Raw genomic sequence first — 21,825 nt, 5'->3', positions numbered from 1 at the left:
TTCCTTGTTCATTTGTAATTATCATCCCATAAAGTATAAAAATTGCTGTTTAGTTTGTAAAGTAAAAATCCAAGCTTTCAACTCAATAATTATGCCTTAAAAATGATAGGAGGTTGCACAGTTAAGTAAAATACTTAGTTGCTACTCAAACAAAAGTTAACTTCTTATCCTTTACCAACAAATATAGGACCTGTCTGCATCCAATAATTCTGAAAAATTTTCCCCAAGGAAAAGTGTGATAATCTGAAATGAATGAAAAATGATTTCAGTGCTGTGTGGTTGGAGAATTGCCTCTCAGCCGCTTATAATATGCTTAGGACTTAACTGCTTCATAACTTGTAACCTTCAATAAAAATAGTAACAATAGTGATTATAATACCTAAAATATGAATAGCACATACCAGTAGCCATCAAAAACCCAAAAAGCAACAAAGCCCACATTTTGTTTCACTCATGCATACACTTTTGAAAAAGAGGCATCCCAAATCTTCATATTTATTTTTCTAAAATCATGTTAATTTCTTATTTATTTCAGGCATTACTAGAGACTCAAAATTTACTGCGCACTCAGGTTGCAAATTTTACCTTCAACCTTGGATTTTCAGGGAAGTTTTACCACACAGGTAAGAAGGAGCTTTGTGTTCTCAGGCAGCTACATATAAATAGGAGAGAGGATTTTTAATGTTTCACAAGTAGGAGAAATAGAATATCCAGGCTGATTATGGGAAAAACTTGGGTGCGTTATGAGTAGCCAAATCCAAAATCAATGAACTTGTTTACTTTTTCAAATACTGTTAGAATCAAGGGCAAAAGAGGAAGAGAACTGACTTTGTCAACTCAGTAAAAGAAACTATAACCATTGTTCTAAGTGTGTCTGTGCATCTTGTGTCAGCATAGCCTAAGTAGGAAGCATAGTGATGACAATGATGATGATGATGACAATGACATAATAATGATAATAATAATAATGGACAGTGTTTTTAAATTGTAGGACAATCCAGGTGACATTTTTGTATGTATTATTTTCCTTTTGAAAACATCTAGTGATAAGAGAGGAATTTTATAGCCTCAAAGAAATTTAATAGATTTTGAGTCATCTTGCTTAATTTACCTTCCCTTGCAGGATTTTCCTTAAAAATATTACAGGGATTTGGCCCAACATGCATTAATACCATCACAATCAGGTTTATATTTCTTTCCATGTCTATCTAGTCACAGTTGCACTTCTGTTCAGTCTCAGCCTCTCAACAGATTCTCAAAATGTGAACGGTGTTCATGCACTACTCTATGTTCTGATATTTCTCACCTCTTTACCCATCTTTACCTCCAGAATTTGACTCTTATTTTCTGAATAGCAACATTACAATGTCAGACACTAGTATAGAGAAAACTATGTGCGTAAAAGTGATTGTCGGATAGTAATAACAAAAATGGCACAAAATGGTGTCTTACAGCCTGTATTAGGGCAATACCTACTATCTGCTTCTATTTCTGCATCTCTGGTGAAAGCTAAATGCTTCGTTTAGGACTCTGCATTGTTCTTACTTCACAGTACCTTAGTGAAAACATTTCATAGTATTCTCTATGAATGCATGCAGTTTAGTGACTCATCAAAAATATCCCATGCAGGGCTTCCCTGGTGGCGCAGTGGTTAGGAATCCGCCTGCCAATGCAGGGGACACGGGTTCGAGCCCTGGTCCGGGAGGATCCCACATGCTGAGGAGCAACTAAGCCCGTGAGCCACAACTGCTGAGCCCACGTGACACAACTACTGAAGCCCACACGCCTAGAGCCTGTGCTCTGCAACAAGAGAAGCCATCGCTTGCTGCAACTAGAGAAAGCCCGCACGCAGCAGCAAAGACCCCATGCAGCCAAATAAATTAATTCAAAAATAATAATAATATTAAAAAATATATATATATATATATCCCATGCAAAGGTAGTCTTTTATTATCATATATGTAGTTCATTTACCCAAAGAGGCTTTTTAATGTTTACCCAAAGAGGCTTTTTAATATTTACCCAAAGAAGCTCAGCATGGTTTATGAGAATATTGAAGTAGCAATGTCTTATTGGCTTTTCTTTAATGCTTTTTTCCTCCTGCTCTGAAACATGTAAATCTGTTTAAAGTAATAGAAGGAAAAGTTGTATTTAGACCAGTTGATAAATCAAATCATTGCATATTTTAAGAGGACATTTTGCAGAGAAAGATTTGGGTCATCACATCTGCACAGGCAAAGCAATTCTAGCTTACAATTTTGAAAATAGACATGGTGTTGTAAATCCTTTTCAAAAGCCCCCTCAGGAAATGAGTTCAGACCTAAGAATCACCAACTATGAAGTTATAAAGCAGGTAGCTCTAAAGGCTGTATCTACTCATGCTGGGGGAAAAAATATGGGATTATTTGGAGTTCACACACAAACAGTACTGTTTTGTCTTAAATAGCTGTATAGGGTAAGTAAAGCCATTCTTTTGGCTGAAATATATCTGAATAAGAGCCTCAGCTTTTATATACTTTTCATATTCAGACCTATTAAATCTGCCAGACATTTGCAGCATTAATGTTCATAGCAGGTTATAACACTTCCCATTTCTTTTTTATAATCCCGAACATGTACACACTACACATCCACTAGGAAATGAACAACACACTAGTAAATATCACAGGGACGGTTGTTGGAGGAAGGTACCAAACAACAATAACAAAAAATGGTATTATAATTATATCTCTTAAATGAACCTTATTGACTCTTTATGTTAGTACTAACCTAATAAAAATACTGGAAGAAACACTATCCTGTTATGCTGTGGGATAACTCACTTTAGAGACTAAGCTATATATATGTGTATATATATATATACATATATATATATATAAATTTGTGAGTCCTGGAAGTTTAATTACCTTCACATAAATATGAAACTTTATTTGATTTGCTACTTTATGTGTAGAATCATTGAAATGCATCCATGACATTTTTCAAGGGTGCAGTCGTATATATTAAGTACTTAATTTAGTCGCTCGGGGATATCAAGGTTTCTTCCAGAGTGGAGTTAAACATTGATGATATTCACTATGGAGAGGGCATGCCTCTCCCCTTTCTAGTCACATTCCTATATCGAGGTTTAACTATTGGGAGCTTAACAAATCAGGAAAGTGTTTTCCTCACCTATGCGCTTGGTTGTGATGTGTAACCATGAGAAGATGGCCTTGTCATAATGAGTGTCTCAGATCTCTCCCGGGATGATCTGATTTCCCAATGCGTGCAGATACTGATTGATGAGCCTCATTGTTTTGAAGACATTTAATCACATATGCCCACTGTAATAATGATAGATTCTGCCTTCTCAGACTGCTTCACTTATTTGTATTTTCCATGTATTCTTTCCTGTTCAGTTTCTCTGTCCTTCACATGCTAAAAACAATCTCACCCAAAAAGGACATATCACTAAGCCTTTCCTAAAAGTCAGTCACTCACGGGTGCCAAATTGAAAGGGGAAGGACATTCTGTTGATTAAAAGTAAAAAAATAAAAGCATGGAGTTCAGAGTAAAATATTTTAGTCTGGAAATATTTAAAGCATGATTGGAATTGCACAATGAAAACTCAATTGAAAAATGGAGACATTACAGGATTAAGATGCCTTGTAGGGATGGAAGGCTACAAACATTTTTTGTAGACATGATTTCTGGTGGCAGTCATTGCCATTCTCTGCAACTAATAATGAATTGAATATGAATCAAACAATTACCTCGTATAATATTTACAAATTGGATAAATACTGGTCTTTTCTATAAGAGGTCATTTTTATATAAAGAAAACAGATCTTTATTATAAAACTATTAACTTTTAAACATGAAAGTAAAAAACAGTGTCACATTTATTCTCTTTTGTTTGCTTTTGCTTTTCTGTATAATGTATTGGCTCAAAGACTAGACATTGGAAATGGCCTGCTTTTGTTTAAACCTAGTCTCTGACATTTCGCTAGCTATGTGAACATAAACAGATCACTTTTCTGTACCTCAATTTTCACATCTCCAAAATGGGAATAATAATATCTCTCTTATCTAGAACGGTGCATAGCATGTCATGCAATGTAAGTTTCTATTATTATTACTTTTTAAATTATTTTTAAGAATCAAATATTATTTTAAAATATTGAATTATTCCCCAGGCTTTATTTTCCAGTTTTGGAAATACAGATAGCTTGTAATCAATTTTCATCATCAAATGATTCTTTTCATTTAGTATACTATTTAAAATGAGTTTATTCTATACCCACTTATATGGAACTGTGCCAGGTACACTGTACAAAGAAAATTAGAAACCTCTTCTTGCAATTGAGGAATTACTATATTTCATATATAATAGCGAATATAAGACAAACATTTGTACAAAATTGATAATGCAGACAATGGAATTGTATGTATCTGATTTTTTTTACATGTAAATACAAAAGAAGTTTATTTCATTTTTAAATTTCTTCAAATGTTAGCATACAGTTTAAAACAAAAATGATAACGATGTATTGTGAGATCTATAATACATGTAGAAGTTTTATAGTTTTAGCTTCTATTTCTAGTTTTCAGCACCTGTTCTAGGTCCTTTGCTTTATAGCACTATAAGTTTTTTAAATATCCATCAATTTCTTTTAAAAAGCTTCCTAAGATTTTGAATCTATAGATTTATTTTAGAATCTGAATCCATAGATAATTCAGGGAAAATTGATCTAGCCACAAAATTGAGTCGTTTTGATCCATGAACACTCATATCTCTCTATTTATTTAGGGCTTTAAAGTTTGTCTCAGAAATAGTAAGGTAGTTTTTATTGTAGAGGTCTTAGATATTTTTCTTAAATTTATGGGTATTTTACGTTTTTTGATACTATTGTGAATGGCGTTTTTGAGTTTTATTTTGTAATTGTTCACTGTCCTAGTATACAGAATAGCAAATGGTTTTTTAAATATTAATCTTGTAGTCTTCCTATATTCACCTATTAGTTAAAATAGTTTTTATTGTAGATTCTTTAGGATTTTCAATGTGTACAATCATATCATCTGCGAATAAAGTAAGTTTTACTTTTTCCTTTCACATCTGTAGGCCTTTTATTATCTTTTTATTGAGTTGGCAAGGCTCTCCATTGCAACACTGAATGAAAGTGATGAGATCACACATCCTTGCCTTGTCCCCAGTATTAGGTAGAAAACATTTAGTTTGGCATTAAATATAACATTAGGTGTAGATGTTTTTTTGTAGATGCCTTTTATTGGGTCGAGGAATTTCCATCTACTCCTAGTTTGCTGAGGAACTTTAAAAATATATGTGCCTGGTTGCTGAATTTCTCCAGTACTTTTTCTGCATCTATCAGGATGGTTATAGAGTTTTTCTCCTTGATACGATATATTGCATTCATTTATGTATCTGATTTTAATGTCACAACTGTGCCTTATGGAAACTAACCTATAGCCCAAATCTTGCTAAAATTATTCTTATTTTGGCAGACTTAAAAACTTCTAGAAGCACATTATTATCTCATAACACAGATCCTCCAAGAGCGGAAACAAAGAAATTGAGTGCATAAATATTTTACTTCTGAATTAAAATACTTTTATCCTCTGGGAATCAGTAAAGCAAAATGACATAACATTTAAATGAGAACAAAAAGTACCATATTTTTAATTAACAATGATGTAGATTTGAATCTAGATCAGGTTAGAAGTGAAAGGCTCAATTTGAACATAGACACCTTAATGTACTAGAACTTGTGCTAAATATAGTCATGTATGAACTGTAAATTATATTCTCAAGTGTAATTTAATCATAAATTAGGTATAAAAAAATAAGTGGATACAAGGAGTCAAAAATTTAATATTTTAATTTAGCTAGATCTGAAAATATTTGAAATTCTTTGGTCCCTCAGCATGACTTGATATCACATTTTTCATTAAGCAAATTCTAGTGTCATGAGCTAGGCTTATGTGGCTTTGAATTATATGACCTGTATAAAATAAGAGAAAGGCTGATGGGGAATTAACCCAAGGAGTAAAAAAAAAGAGGTTTTAAATATCACTCTTAACCTTGTGGGGAGTACTTATAAATTAACACACTCTCTGGTATAAAAATCACCAAGATTTTAGGATCAGTTATACATCTGTTTATATCAGTAGTCGGCAAAATTTTCTTTAAATTGAGTAATTGACCTCTTTCTTGGTCAAGTATGCATTATGTGCTTCCTGCCGCTTCCAATAACAATCTGTGGAGTTTAAAGTGAATGGAAGCATTTCTCAAACATTCTATATTCAAAGTACAACAGAACTGTGGGAGAACGATCAATTCATTCATCTCACGTGACATAAAGTAGCTCTTTCTAATCTATGCCTTAGTCTGCTAAATTATGACCATGAGAGACACTTGGTCTATGGCGTAAACACTTCATACTTAAAATCCATCTGAGGAAGTGACAAACTTCTCTTCATTTGGATTTCAATATTTGAAATTCTCAATATATTAACAAAAGCCAATGAATTGTAAGTCTATATTTCTAACAGTTTGGGCTCAAGTTAACAAAAATTAAGAATTTTTGTCTGCTTATCTAATTCACAGAACTTTATCATGTTCAAAAGTCCTATTTCTTTACCCTTTATATATTTATATAGTAGCAACTGTTATAGCAGTAACAGTGCCAAAATACTAACTAAACTTGGTGGTCCTTACACTTTTTGAGAATTATGGATTATGGAATATATACCAAGAATACTACATATACATAAATACACAGAAATTGACATGCACTTAAGCAGACATATGAAGGCTCTAAAATTCACTGACTATATATATTAAGACTGAATTAAATTATTCCCTTATTTATTCTCCTGGGGAAGTGGCATGATACAATGCATATTAAAGGGATCCAGTCTCTGACTTCAAGAATTTAATAATATAGGCAGGCAATATTTTTCATAATGTGTGGAAACATGTAAATTTAGAACACCACAGGTATAAACCAGTAGATACTATTTTTAAGAAGAAAGTGGGGGCTTCCCTGGTGGCGCAGCGGTTGCGCGTCCGCCTGCCGATGAAGGGGAACCGGGTTCGCGCCCTGGTCTGGGAGGATCCCACATAACGCGGAGCGGCTGGGCCCGTGGGCCATGGCCACTGAGCCTGCGCGTCCGGAGCCTGTGCTCCGCAACGGGAGAGGCCACAACAGAGGGAGGCCCGCATACCACAAAAAAAAAAAAAAAAAAAAAAGAAGAAAGTGATCCTAATATTTATGAATGCTAACTATCTGCAATTCACAATGTTAAGTGCTTTAATAAATTGATCTCCTTGACTCTTCACAAGAGCCTATGAGATAGATATTCATTTCCCCATTTTTAAACCAGGAAACAAAGACTCAAAGAAGTTAACTTATACAAGATCACATAGCCAAATATATGCTTTAACAAATATATGCTTTAACCATTTCATGGCACTACTTCATGATTCATGCAGTCTTTACTATAGGGCACTCAAATGGAATATTTAAAGAAGAGTCTTTTAAAACTTTTCCTTAATATTTACTTAAGTAAAGGATATAAAATCACCTATAAAACATACTCCAATTTTTTAAAAAATCCAAATAAATATACCTCACACTGTAAGCCAGGATTTATTACTTTCCTTATTTAGTTAAGTATCTAGAAAGCACATAGGAATCAATTCTTATACTATTGATTCAGAATATTTTAAAATTGGACTGAATGTTGTAAAATTGTACAAAAACTATGAATTCATACGGTGAAAATGTTCTTGGATAGCCTGCAACATAGTGAATTTCCTTGGAACTAAGTTGCTGATGTTGTTTTTCCTTCCTTTCTTTAATTGTTTTTCACTTGTGGCACGACAGATACTTTTTTCTATGCATTGGGCATTGTTAGCAAATTTTCCTAATAGAGGATGAGAAATTAATATTAGTTTTAAATTCTCAAGTCAAGTTTCTATCGTGTTAATAGATTTATTGTTTACATTTTATAAAATATTTGTATCAAAATGAGAAATGTTTGTTCATAATGGTAAGTTTAAAATGTAAGGACACAAACGTATTTATACAGTAAGACCTCAACTTTTAAAAAAATAAGTAGAGGGCTTCCCTGGTGGCGCAGCGGTTGCGCGTCCGCCTGCCGATGCAGGGGAACTGGGTTCGCGCCCCGGTCTGGGAGGATCCCACGTGCCGCGGAGCGGCTGGGCCCGTGAGCCATGGCCGCTGGGCCTGCGCGTCCGGAGCCTGTTTCTGGAAGACGTTGTTTTGTTTTTTGTTTCTGAGTTTTATGTATCACTTGTCTATCCTTCTCACATTGCTTCGGTAAGCACATATTGTTTTATAATCAGAAAAATATAAACAAACTTCATCAATTAAATTTAAAGATTTTTCATCTCAATATTAGACTTATATGCAGAAATATTTTTAAGAGTAAAAAGAATAATCACCTTTGACTACTCTTCCCCTATGTATGCAACAAAGGAGAGAATTAAGAGTTAATGAATTTAAAACAAAAATAAATTGACTAAAACTCGGTCTTTTTTTTATTACCACCATATGCTAGCTATTCTAAACAATGTCAGTGATAAAATTCCCCTAAGTTCTAAATCTAAACAACTATCTGCACTTACCCCCCCAACCCACATTGCCTCTGATATAATTTAGGGTACGGTCATTTCTCTTTTATTAGAACAACACAAAATCAGATTTATGTATCAGTAGCAAGAAGAATAACAAAAATATGACAAGCATAACCTTTAGCTAATGTAGAATTTTCACTTAAGCCATTTTATATGCTCTACAGGGACTGAAGAGGAGGATGAAGGAGATGACCTTTTACTTCGTTCTGTGGATGAGTTCTGGTGGTTTCCTCACATGTGGAGCCACATGCAGCCCCATCTCTTCCACAATGAGTCATCTTTAGTGGAGCAGATGATTCTCAACAAGGAATTTGCACTGGTGAGCACATTTTATTGCAGAACTTTTCAAACTTTGAGTTGTGCTATATTGTAAAATCAATTTATTGGATTTAATCCAATAGAAATATATAGAATGGAACAGAAGATACCAGAGCGCATCACAAGTATTAAGGGTACACATTGCTTTGTATTATTTTGTTTCAGGCACGTGTGTGTATATGTATTGGGTCGTGATGTGCTGTAAAATGTATTTCAGAAAAATTGGTCATTGACAGAGAGTTACCATCTCCTGATTTATGGAAGGGTTATTCTATGAAGAGGGAAAATAGTACTTTCTCCATTGTATTCCTAGTACATGATAATTGCCGTCCCAAAAAGTATTTGTTGCCAGGGTGAATAAATAGACGGATAAATTGAATCATTAGAACAATGACTCTAGATCGGTGCTTCTCAAACTTTAGCATGTAACTTTTTCACCTAGAAGACTTTTTAAGACACCGGTGCTAGGCCCACTCCTGGAGTTTCTGGTTTGGTAGATTGTCCAAGAGGCCTGAGAATTTGCATTTCCAACAAATTCTCAGAGGATGCCCTTGCTGCTGGGACTGCACTTTGAGAACCACTGTTCTGGACTAGCAGTTGGCAAACTGTGGCCTATGGGTCAAACCTGGCCTGCTGCTTGCTTTTTATTGTTCCTGAACTAAGGTAGTTTTGTTTGGGGTTTTCTAAATTTCGTCTTAAAATGAAAAACAAAGACAGTAATATTCTGTGACATAAAAATTATATAAAATTCAAATTTCAATGTCCATAAATAAAGTGTTATTGGAACAGTACCACAACTCTTCTCTTCATGCATGTCTGCAGCTGCTTTTTCACTGCAACAGCAGAGTTGGGTAGCTGCAAAAGAGATGATATGTCCCACAGAGCCCAAAATATTAACTATCTGGACCTTTACCGAGAAAGCCTGTCCACCCCTGTGCTGGATATCAAGTAAATCATGTATCCTTTTAACAATATAATGAAAGCAATATTTTCCCCAGAAAAATACTCAGATGCATATTCTCCCATCTTCACACAGTGTGGCAGTTGGTCACAAGGGGTATGTGAATTCCCCAAAGACCCTGGGCCCCAGTTAAAAACTCTGTCTTCAAGTTTTCATTTAAAATAAACAGTTCATTTGCACTGGATGATTGCTGATATGTTTGATTTTTTACAAGCCAAATTGGGAGGCGTAGACCCAAGGCCATATGAGTACAATGATATTTAATAATGTTATGCCTAGCTATTATGTTAATGACTCACCCCTCTTTCCATCTCTAAAGCTCCGGGACTGTGTCAAATCTGCACATAGGATCCTTACTAGTAAGTGTGGGAGTATAAAAAGCCATTAAGATCATTAACTCAATCGCCAGATTTCCTGTGTTTGAATCCTGACCTTCCATCAATGGCTGCTTGATCCTGAGCAACAATTACTTAGACTCTGTGTCTCAGTTTCCCCATCTGTAAAAATGAAAATAATCATGACAACTACCTCATGCGACTGTTTTGAGGAAATGTATAATGTGCTTAGAGCAGTGCCTGGAATACAATAAGCATTCAATGGGTGTTAATTAATCAATTATGATATTTCTAAGTCCAGACAATTATGCAGTTGTCTTACTTTACAAAAGCCAAATATTTTTCAAAATATGGATTTATAAAAGTTTGATCCTCACTTACTTTGGGGGAATGTCTAAAAATTTTGTACTGCTTCATAACGTTGGAAAATTAAGTAAATATTCCTTTTTCAAAAAAATAAACTTACCTTGAGTAAGCATGCTGAATTCTCTCAGTGCAGTTACCTTGAAAATAGATTGTGTTTATCTTTTGGCTTAAACCTTCCCCCCACCTCATTCCCACTCTGAAGCCTTGCTTTTTAGGCATGTAGATTATGTTTCATAATGGTTGATTTCACCTGTTTGTGTAACTTTTTTTTAAAGCCATGCTGAGAGCACTGGGAAAGACTCAGATGTAATTACTTGGTAATGAAATGTTGAAAGCTATTTAGAGTCCATTCAGAACAATTACATTTGTTTAGTCGGTGGCTAGAAACTAGACTGAAGCCTATAAATATACTTTGTAAGAAAGATATCTTACTATATGTTGCATAATCAAAATATGATAACTAAAGTGAAGTCCGTTAAACACACATACTGAAATGACATTGTCCTTTTCCTTCTGGTGTTGAGCTCAATAAAACTTCTCAAGATTCTTCAAGCGGTGACATTCAGAACCCCACCTTTAACTGTAAACCTAGGATGGCAATATGTGTGTTGTTCAAAGAGCCAGGAAATGTATTTCTTTCTTATTAAATTATTATCTTTCCGTACCCAGATGACACTTCAAAACCCTCAACAGTATCAAGATGGGATAGGGTAGTGGAAAGCACTATATTAGCAGGCTAAATTTTATCCCTGACTATCCCTGACAGTTAGTAACAAGTTCTAATACAGCTGGCAACTCATTTAATATCTTTATGCCTCGGTTTCCTCCCCTGAGATGGTAATGATTCCCTTTTTCACTCTCTAAACTACAGAGTTTTTAGATAATTAATTTAAATCAACTCATCTGCCAACCAGAAGCACTGGGCCAGATAATCCACTGATCAATTCCAATTCTAAAATTCTGTGATCATTGACATCAGTCCACAGATTTGGAATGGACATCTTGAAATACTAATCTAGCTGCAATCGAAGCAATTATGGGAAGAGATTTTCAAACTAAATGACCAATTTATACTGAAAAAAATCAAAAGTGTTTAAATCTCTTTTTTATTTCATCCTGACATTCCTCCCTATTCCTCGGTATGACCTTGGCTGACAGAGGGACTCTCAGTGAAAGGCACAGTTGTTCCGACGACAATTACAAAAATGATTCAAACAACATATTAGTAGCTTCATACTGATATTTCAAAAACTGTTAATCAATTGAAATGGTTCCATTTGCAGAATTTCTCTGAATTCCCTCTGGATAGAGTTTATTTTCTGTTGTTATATGTCTAAAAGTCATGAGAAAAACATATTGCAAGGCTGTTTCTTTACTATTTCATTATGTCAGAAGAACTATTATTACTGTACAGCATCATTATTTCTTAATCCATGCACACATATGTATGCAGTGTGAATGTGTGTATGTATGGGCAGTTACATGTATGTCTGTGTTTAATCCATGAGCACATGTGTATGCAGTGTGAGTGTGTGTTTGTGTGTGCATATATATGTGTATGCATGTTTAATCCATGAACATATATGCCATGAGTGTGCATGCATGTGTATGTTTTTATAGAAGGTGTTAATCTAATGATTAGCACAGGCAACCCAGATATGGTCATTGCAAGACACTATACTTGTATGGCAGTAGGGTGGGGGAAATAATTTTGATCCTTTTTTTTTACTAAATCATACTTTTAGTATGATTAGTTTTATTTTAGTGACTTTTTATTGTCACTAAATAAAAACAACACTTCAAAGATGACAACAGAAAAATTAAGGCTAGGGAGAATAAGAATAATCAGCTAATATTAAAATGCTTGATGAAAAAGCTACCAAAAATCATTCCTGGCTTAACCCACATCTCCTTCTCAAACACAGAGAGAATGCCTGTAGCATAAACCTGAATTATTTATTTTTATTTCACAATAAATTTGTGGGGGAAAAGTAAGAAATGGTGGTTTGTTGTTGTAAGTTTTGTGTATAGATTCATTAAAATTTCCAAATGAGTGGAGCTTTTCAGTTCACTAATAGCAGACCAAAAATATCCCAAAGGGAAAAAGAGCACTTTCCGTCTTCAGTGGTAACTTTTCAAAAATGCTGTGATGGTTTTTTTTTTTGACATTTTATCAAACATTTGGAAACCTTATTCATAAGTAAATAAGTAAAGGATTCTTGAAATAAAGGCACAGGTTTTAAAATCTGCTTTTAAAACACTGCACATATTTATGAACTCTATATAACTTTTTTTCGTAATAAGCACAATATCCCTGATATGAAAAATTCTGACATTTAAATTTTCTCATAAAAACCCAAACTGTTCAAAGAGCAACTATGAACAATCTTTGTGTCGTAATGACCTGCACACTAAATCAGCTATGTAGAGATTTCAATTAAAAAATAAAGGAGTATGATAGTGGAATTAATGGCACAATGAAATAAAACAGAGGGAGAGCTGCCTTTCAATAGCTGCTAAGCCTCTATGTTTACTAAATGATGCAGTATGTAGCCTTATGCTGTACATCAAATACCAGATGTCAAAAAACCCTGATAATTACAACTAACAACATATTTCAATGGTAGGAAATGTAGAGAAGGTAATAATATTTAATCAAAAGTAAAACTGTGAACAAATATTGATTTGATGAAAGCTTACTATGGAGCAAATAATGTATTTTGGAGGTTCAATGATGTATAAGGCAGTCTGTACACTCAGCAGAGTAGACATTTACATGAACATGGATTTAAATAAAATACAAAGAAGCAAAGCATCCAGGCAAAGAGAAGTTTAAAATATTTTCAGCAATTGCATGAGTTCTTGAGGGATCCTTCAGAATACACACCCTTGTGGTACAAATATCCATGTAAAATACTTTGGTAATTGAGTGTATTTGTCATCTATTGCTTCATAACAAATTAGCCCAAGACTTAACAACTTAAAACAACACACACTGATATCTAACAGTTTGTGTAGGTCAGAAAGTTGAATATGACTTAACTGGATCCTGCAGTTCAGGATCTCTTAAAAGACTTCATCCAAGGTGTCAGCTGGGGCAGCAGTCATTTCAAGGCTCAACTAGAGGGTGGACCAGCTCTGAAGCTCACTCACATGGTTGTTGACAAGATTCAGTTCCTCATGGATTGTTAGACTATGGACCTGAGTTTCTCCTCAGTTGTTGCCTGGGTCCACCCTCTGTTCCTCACCATGTGGGCCACTCTAGAGGGCAACTCACAACATGCAGATTGTTTTGGCTCTTTGAAGTTCTTTGAAATTACCATATGAATTGTAGGATCAGCTTATCAATTTCTGCACAATGGCCAGCTGGGATTTTGATAAGGATAGCATTTAATCCACAGATCAATTTGGGAAATATTGTCATCTTAACAACATTAGCTCTTCTGATACATAAACATGGGCTGTTTTTCCATTTATTTAGGTGGTCTTTAATTTCTTCCAACAGTATTTTATAATTTTCAGGGTCTATGTTTTGCACTGCTTTTATTAAAAATAATCCTAAGTATTGTATTCTTTTTAATGCTATTGTAAGTGGAATTTTTTATTAATTCCATTTTCACATTGTTCATTTTTATGCATAGAAGTACAATTGATTTTTGTATATGGACCTTGTAACCTTCAAATTTGCTGTACTCATTTATTAGTTCTAGAGGTTTTTTTAATAGATTCCTCAGGATAGTCTATATGCAAGATCATGTTATATGTAAATAAAGATAGTTTTACTTCTTCTCCAGTTTGGATACAGTTTATTTCATTTTATTTTCTAATTTCCCTGACTAGAACCTGGAATATAATGTTGAATAGAAATGGTAAGAGCAAATATCCTTGTCTTATTCCTGATCTTAGGAGGGAAGCATCCAGTCCTTCACCATTAAGCATGATCTTAATTGTGGGCTTTTTATAGATACTCATTATCAAGTTGAATTTTCTGTCTATTCCTACTCAGTTGAGTATTTTTATCATAAAAGGCTGTTGGATTTGTCACATGATTTTTTTTTTTGGTGTCTATCCAGTTGATTTTGTTTTATTTTTCTTTTTTTATTGTTATAGTATATTACATTAATTGATTTTTAGATGTGAAACCAACCTTACGTGTGTGTGATAAATCCTATTGGCCATGGTGTATAATGCTTTTCATATGTTGTTGAATTTAACTGCTAGTGTTTTGTTGAGGGTTTTGCGTCTATATTCATAAGGATATTCATCTGTAGTTTTCTTTTATTATGATATCTTTGTCTGGTTGTGGTGTTAAGGTAATAACCAAATATACTGATGCACTTAACAGTGTCCTACATTTCTCTGAGATTCTATTGAATTTTCTTATTTTTTTCCTCTCTGTTCTTCAGACTGCATAATCTCTATAGATCTATATTTAAGTTCATGGGATCTTTCTTCTGCCAGCTCTAATGTACTGTTGAACCTCTCTAATAAATTTTTCATTTTAATAATTGTACTTTTCAATTGCAGGATTTCCACTTGATTCTTTTTTAATAATTTCTGTCTTTTTATTGATATGATCTATTTGATGAGTCACTGTTATCATATATTCCTTTACGTCTGGAAGTATGGTTCGTTTCAGTTCTTAGAATACATTTGAAATCTTTGTCTACTAAGTCTGGCATCTGGGCCCTTTAAAGGCAGTTTGCATTGCTTACTTTATTGTCCTGTCTATAGATCACCCTTCCAGTTTCTTTGCATATCTTGTAATTTTCTGCTTAAAACTGGACATTTTAAATAATGTTTGTAGCACTCTTGATATTGACTCCCTCCCCCCATCTCCAGGGTTTTGTTGTTGTTATTGATATTTACTCATCTGTTTATTTGTTTAGTATATGATTGGAAAATTGAAGTGAAGACTCTTTCCCCTGTAGTGTGTAGCCTCAACGCTACTCCTCAGAGGCAGCACAGTCACTCTGGCATAACAGTATTTTTAGTAAGGTTGCTTTTGCATCTTTTCCTGATGTCTCTATTAAGCTGTCTGCCTGTGGTAGACAGCTAGCCAGGTATAAAAGTTAGCCAGATAGGAACCTACAGTAATTACCAACAATATGCTTTATTGTTTTTGACAATGCCCTAGGATGCAAATTGTGCCATAGTCTGAACCATTAAAATCTGGCCCTTTTCACAGTAGTCTTTGAAGCCAGTATATGAGGCTTTTTATGACTCCAGGAGTAACCCGAGCTGTCTCTTTCCCTGATTCTGTCTAGTAAACTTTTGTTTGGTCTATTATCAGCTTGTTGTTAATCTTAATTAAAATAAAAACAACCTCCTCTTAATTGCTTATTATCAAAATCATCATTTGTTTTCAAGAGTGACCTTAGGTTTGAACTTCTTAACTCTCTGTCCCAAAAAAAGTCAGTTCCCTTCGAGAGAACTTAGGAACCCTCTCTTCTTATGATCTGCCTCCTACCCTGGGAAAAATCTCTGCACCAATGCTCCAGAGCTGAGGGTGGAGATAATGGCCTCCTTCTCACAGAGTGATATCCAGATTTATGATCAGGGTGCTGGGTTGAGATAGTAGCCTCTGGTCCTCTCAGCTTGCCTCTCCTGGCTCAGAACTACCACCCTACAATTGAGCTGGAGCCAGGACAAATCATGGTTCCAGTATTCTTGGTCTGCATCTGGGGTACAGTTTCTGCTCTATGAGTGTGGCTACCTTGAGGAGGAGAGGTACCCCCTGTGTTCTTGGCTGCACCCAACGTGGGTAGGGATTTTGCCACTTTAAACTGGAGCAAGTGGGGAAAGGGGTGGGCCATGGCTCAAATGCTACACACTTCCACTCTTCTTACCAATCTTAGTAGATTTCTTGAATAAATATTTCTTTGCTGTATCTTCTCTGTTCATTTTCCAGAGATTTTAAATGCTTGGTTTTTTAAAAAAATAATTTCTGCCAGTTATGGTTGTTTTGCTGGAAAAGGGACCACTGAGCTCCTCACAGCCCCATTCCAGATGTCTGAATTCTATCATCATTTCTTTTTTTTTTTAAGCTGGACATAGACTATTTTAAATGAAGGCTCGTGAATATTTTTTCATGCAGTGTCTTGCTGATAGTCTCTTAAAAGACTATAGATATTTCAAATGTATGTCCTTATTAAAGTATTTTCATATGACTGTCCTATTGATATAATAAAAGTTAAAAGTCTGGCTGCAAAATATGTAACCAAGGAGAGCTATTACCCATCTCTGCATATCTCTAAATGAATCATGTTTTGAACTGGAGAACAAAGGAGGACTTTCCAACTATTTTGATTTAATAAAAAATTACTCAGCCTTAACTATAGTTCTAGACAATTTGTTTAGACAGAAGACATCTTTACTATTATATATTTACCACTTGACTTTGAAAAATGAAAGGGCTGATATCTATCATCATTTCTTGACTAATTTGTTTCTATAGCCTCTTCACTGGTCTCCAGTTCCACTCTTGGCCCTGTTGAGTCTATTCTTATCAAAGCAACTACAATGATCTTGTTAACATGTAATTCAGATTCTGTCACATTTTTGTCTCAAGGCCTTTCAAACTACCTTAAAATAGCCCACAAGGCCCTAGCATCTGGCCCCTTATATTGTGTATTATATGCTCCCATCTCATTTTTTAATGAATGATACTTGAAAGTCTCCAGTGTGCCTCCCTTCATGCAGTCCTTGATGATGACTGTTGTTTTTCACAGTTATCACACTTGTGTTGCGCTCCTCCTCCCAGTTTGGTGACTCTGGTTTTGACCCCAAGTTTCTCCTACTCTTCCTACAAGTCACTGCTAACCTAATGTCATCCAGGCTCTGGGGTTCTTGAATTTGGAGGAGCATTTCCTTACCTCCCATTCTCTACACCATATACACACTCTTAAGAACAAATTAGAAAGGCATGGGTTAAAGAATATTTTAGTGGCATCATCTTGTGTTAATTCAAAAGTTATCCTTGCCAGTACCGCAAAGAAGTAGAAGAGAGAGAAGAAAGTACTGCCTTTGTCTCTTCTACCTAAAAGTAAATTGCCTGTGTTCCAGTGTTATCTTCCATTTTCCCTTTTCCTTGCTCCTTAAGGATGGGACCACTTTTATTTTACTTCGTTTTTCATACACTTCAATATGTGTAATCCACTATCCTAATTCTCCATACCAAAGTTGCCATCCTACTTTTAGATTTAAGCCCTGTGATAGAAATGCAGCTCTAATTGCTGGTAATTTCCTGATAAGCTAGAATTTCTAGACTGGGTTTTCAAATTAAAACCCACTATATTTTTGGAAACAATTTTTTGTATCAGTTTTTAATCCTGAAACAGGCAAAATATATTTTTAAGCTTGAAAAAGCATTAAATAATGAAATCAAATATTAATGGCATTTCCTTGGAAGACAGAGCAGTGAAAATTTGCTAAATGTTTAGTAAATGGAATATTTGTATGAACTTGAATATATTTAATTCTACATATTGGAAACCTATGATGAGCAAAATGGTGTTCAGAAAGAAGAAAATAATAAAATCACAGTGGGAAGATTATAGGATACCAGCCAGCAAACTTGAAGCTCATTTATATGAGCGTTTAAATGATGTTGTTACTGAATATAGAACGTTTATTTATAGACGGCATTTTCCAACTGTTTAAAAGTATTTCCATATATCCATGTGGTCAGTAGAGCTATCCCTTCATCATTATGTCTGTTAATTTTTTCTTTTTATATTATATATGCATATATTTCTCATCTCTTGTTCGAAACTATTGTTCACAGACACAATTCATCCATTACCATATCCCTTTTCTGTGACAATATTGAAATATCACAATCCTTTGTACCTTCCTGTTAATATTCTTGTGTTTTATTTACAATAAAAGTGAATAAAACTTTGTGTGAAAAAATTGCACACCTATAGATTCAACCTTTAATATATGCTATATCAAGATAAAATATTGTGTTACAATAAGTGAGCTATTCATTTGTGACTGAAAATCTTCACCATTTGAGTGCTTTATTGTTTTAAGCATTTCAGAGAGTAACCTTTTAAAATATATAACTTACCACTTTTAAAATGGTAAACGTGTACATCATGACACATCATGACACATACATCATGACACATTTTTCACGACGGCTGAAGGTTTTCATGTTAATACAAATGATTTTACTGTACTCTTTTCCTGCTGTGCTCTCAGAGTCAGCTGTGATGATGTGGATTATTTGCTCCTAAACTATGTTCGTAGAATTTTTGAATTCTTGTGTCTACTTTTTCTAGTTTTCCAGTCTATTGTTTGTAATGCTGGTAGCTTTCTCTTCTAGCCATTGTCATGTTATCTGGGCCTAGTAACCAGATTCCCATTTCAGTAAAACGAAGTGGTCAAACTAGATGACTACTGAAGCCCCTGATATCTGTAAAATTATGTGAATCTGAATTGCCCTGAGCTTGGAAAGCAGGTAGAGTAGGCTTCTTAGATTTGTTTCTAAAGTGATAATGAAAGCTCTCAATTTCACAAATGAAAAACCTGAGCTCATTAGTGACTTGTACTTGGTCACACAGAGAACCCACACTCTGCCTCGTGGTTCCCAATTCAGTGCTCTCAATTGCACCATACAACACCCCAAGCAAGAGCTGATTATCTGTGGGAGAACCAGACAGTATCTTCCCAAGGTAAAATGAACCAACTTGTGTGCCCTGTTATTCTAACGGCCTTTTGTTAACCATAGTCCAGGTAATTAAGGTAATATATGTGACTTCTGCAAAGTTGAATAATAGTTGAAGAACCCAGACCTTTCTTCTGTATTGAGAAAAGTAGATATTATTGTATAAAATTTCAAAGATTAATATGGCAAATTTCGTGTATTAATGGCATAATTATCAATGTATTGTGTAGCAAGTGAAAATATTTTGATTTCCCTTCAGCTACCCATTGACAGCAGATAGGTATAGGTTTTTGGCCTTTTTACAAGTAGGATGATATTGTTTAATGAAGTTCTTAGCTAGTTTATTCAAGCAGTCACTAAAGTTCTCCATTTCTGTTTTCCACCAAACCTAGGACATGAAGAATAGGATAAACTTTTTGCCTGGAAATTAGAATTGGTTTTTCATTAGCTATTAATATTCATACTGCTTAGTAATGGATTTAGAGAAAAAAATGGCTTTTCTTGTCATGTGTTGTATCATGGTCAGTCCTTGACTTGCCAGTCTGGTATTGACGGGTAGATAAAAGAATTTCCCTTAGACAGAAAATTTCTACAATACATATTTATCTACTTGATTTTTTTAGCAGAGGACACCATCAGACACTCCCATCCCCCAAACCCCTATTTTAGCTGCAGCATCTTTTTTCTGTATAGTAGCTATTTTTTTCCTGAACATGTTTAATCTCAAAGGAATAAATGCCACCTACAAAATGCACTTTAATATTGGGTAGCAATAATTGAAGGAAATGAACTATTTATATTACTCAGATGCATTGATATGAATCTACCAAGGTTTGCACCTATCTGTTCTGGATACCTTGTTATCATTATTTTTAGTAAGTATAAAGTCTTGAAAGTCATTCTTTCTGCTTTATGGTTTTTATGCATTTAAATAATATTTTAAGATTAACTAGAGGACCTCCAATTCTTTTCAAGTGCTGATACATATAATAATTGCAACAAAGATTTCCCCCTAGGAGGTAAGCTGATAACTGCTTAAAGTAGTTGTTAATATTCAGTTTACTTGCTTTAAGGTAAATAAATATTTCCTCTAAATATTAAGTTTTATTTATATAATACAGAGCAATAAACTGTGCACAAAATACAAAAGAAAAATTCATGTTCCTCTGCAGAAAACTAAACCTTAACTATTTTTATACATAAAAATCTTTTATGATGTGAATTTACCCTGTGTGTGACACAGCCTAATTGCCCTGAGTATTAAGTTCATGAGTTTAACTTCAGATGTATCTTGGTTCAGATTGCTTCTTTGCCAATAACTAGATGGGTGCCCTTAGCAAATGACTTAAAATTCCAGTGCTTTAATTATCAATGTGTAAACTGGAGATGATAGATGTTTCTACCACAAAGGTTTTTACGAGGTTTAGGTGATGTGGGTACATGTTTATATGTGTATAATGCTTAGCTAAGTGCTTGGCACGTAAGTCTTTCAAAAAGCGTTTGCCGTCATCATCATCATCATCATCATGGCTACCATCATTTTTACCATATTTCTTCAGGAAGCATGTGATCATTCCTTTTGAAATAAGAGGTTGATAATGACTGTAAAACCACCAAGTGACTTCTTCAAGGTAATGTAATATGCAAATTGGGAACAGATACAAGATAGTCTAATTTGCTTTGCAGTCCTCCATCTATCCATCATTCACTACTGAATGTGGTCACTAATTTTTAGTGATTCAAAGAGACCAATATCTTACCAAACATTCCAGGAAGAAGGAACATTGATGATAAAAGTTGTGTTTTTAAAGAAAATAAGCGAAATATTTAAAAAAAGTTGATCCATGTATATGTGAACTCTTGAATCTTTGAAATTATTGCTTTCCAATTATGTCCCCAAATTTTCAGATACGTCCTCCAGTGTGAAAAAGTAACTCCCGTCTTTCATTTGTTCAGCTGTTTGTTCATTTCTTTCTTCTTTCTTCCCTTTCTTTCTCCCTCTTCTCCTTCCTTCCTCTCCTCAGCAGATAATTAATGAATGTGTATTATCTACTAAGCACTTTACTTGACACCAAGGATGCAAAAATGAATGAGATGCTGTTTATTCTTGAGATTTAACTTCAGTTTAACAAAACAGCATTTTGGGTTTTGGAGAGACAGGTACAGAGCCCAGCATAGCCACAAAGGAGACACGGGTTAGTTATAAGAGGAAGAAAAATAATAAACAGGACAGACAATTGAGATAACAACACTTGTGAAAAATGAGTAGGTGTGCTTGAGGCAGAAGGCAGGAACAGGGCATCCAAGCAGAGGGAGCTGAGAAAGGGCACAAGACAGTGCCCAGAACGTGTTCCACTCTTCCGACAAAATATATATCAGGGCTTCCCTGGTGGCGCAGTGGTTCAGAGTCTGCCTGCCAATGCAGGGGACACGGGTTCGTGCCCGGTCTGGGAAGATCCCACATGCCGCGGAGCGGCTGGGCCCGTGGGCCATGGCCGCTGAGCCTGCGCGT

At 34.8% G+C, this 21,825-nt stretch overlaps 1 protein-coding gene across 1 annotated transcript in view; it reads left to right on the top strand.

Annotated features, from left to right (window-relative positions):
• Positions 1 to 538: 538 nt before the first annotated feature.
• The window catches only part of LOC102986434 (bifunctional heparan sulfate N-deacetylase/N-sulfotransferase 4), a 157,222-nt gene continuing 135,935 nt past the window's right edge, over positions 539 to 21,825 (top strand). Inside the window, exons 1-2 of the mRNA XM_028491537.1 lie at positions 539 to 623; positions 8,824 to 8,978. Coding sequence (XP_028347338.1) covers positions 8,895 to 8,978 — 84 coding nt within the window. The 5' untranslated portion in view covers positions 539 to 623; positions 8,824 to 8,894. The remainder of the gene's footprint in view (positions 624 to 8,823; positions 8,979 to 21,825) is intronic.

The sequence above is a fragment of the Physeter macrocephalus genome, chromosome 7, assembly GCF_002837175.3.
Source record: "Physeter macrocephalus isolate SW-GA chromosome 7, ASM283717v5, whole genome shotgun sequence".
NCBI classification, from domain to species: Eukaryota; Metazoa; Chordata; class Mammalia; order Artiodactyla; family Physeteridae; genus Physeter; species Physeter macrocephalus.
The sequence above is the reverse complement of the archived record's forward strand: the minus strand, read 5'-3'. Positions and strand labels throughout refer to the sequence as shown.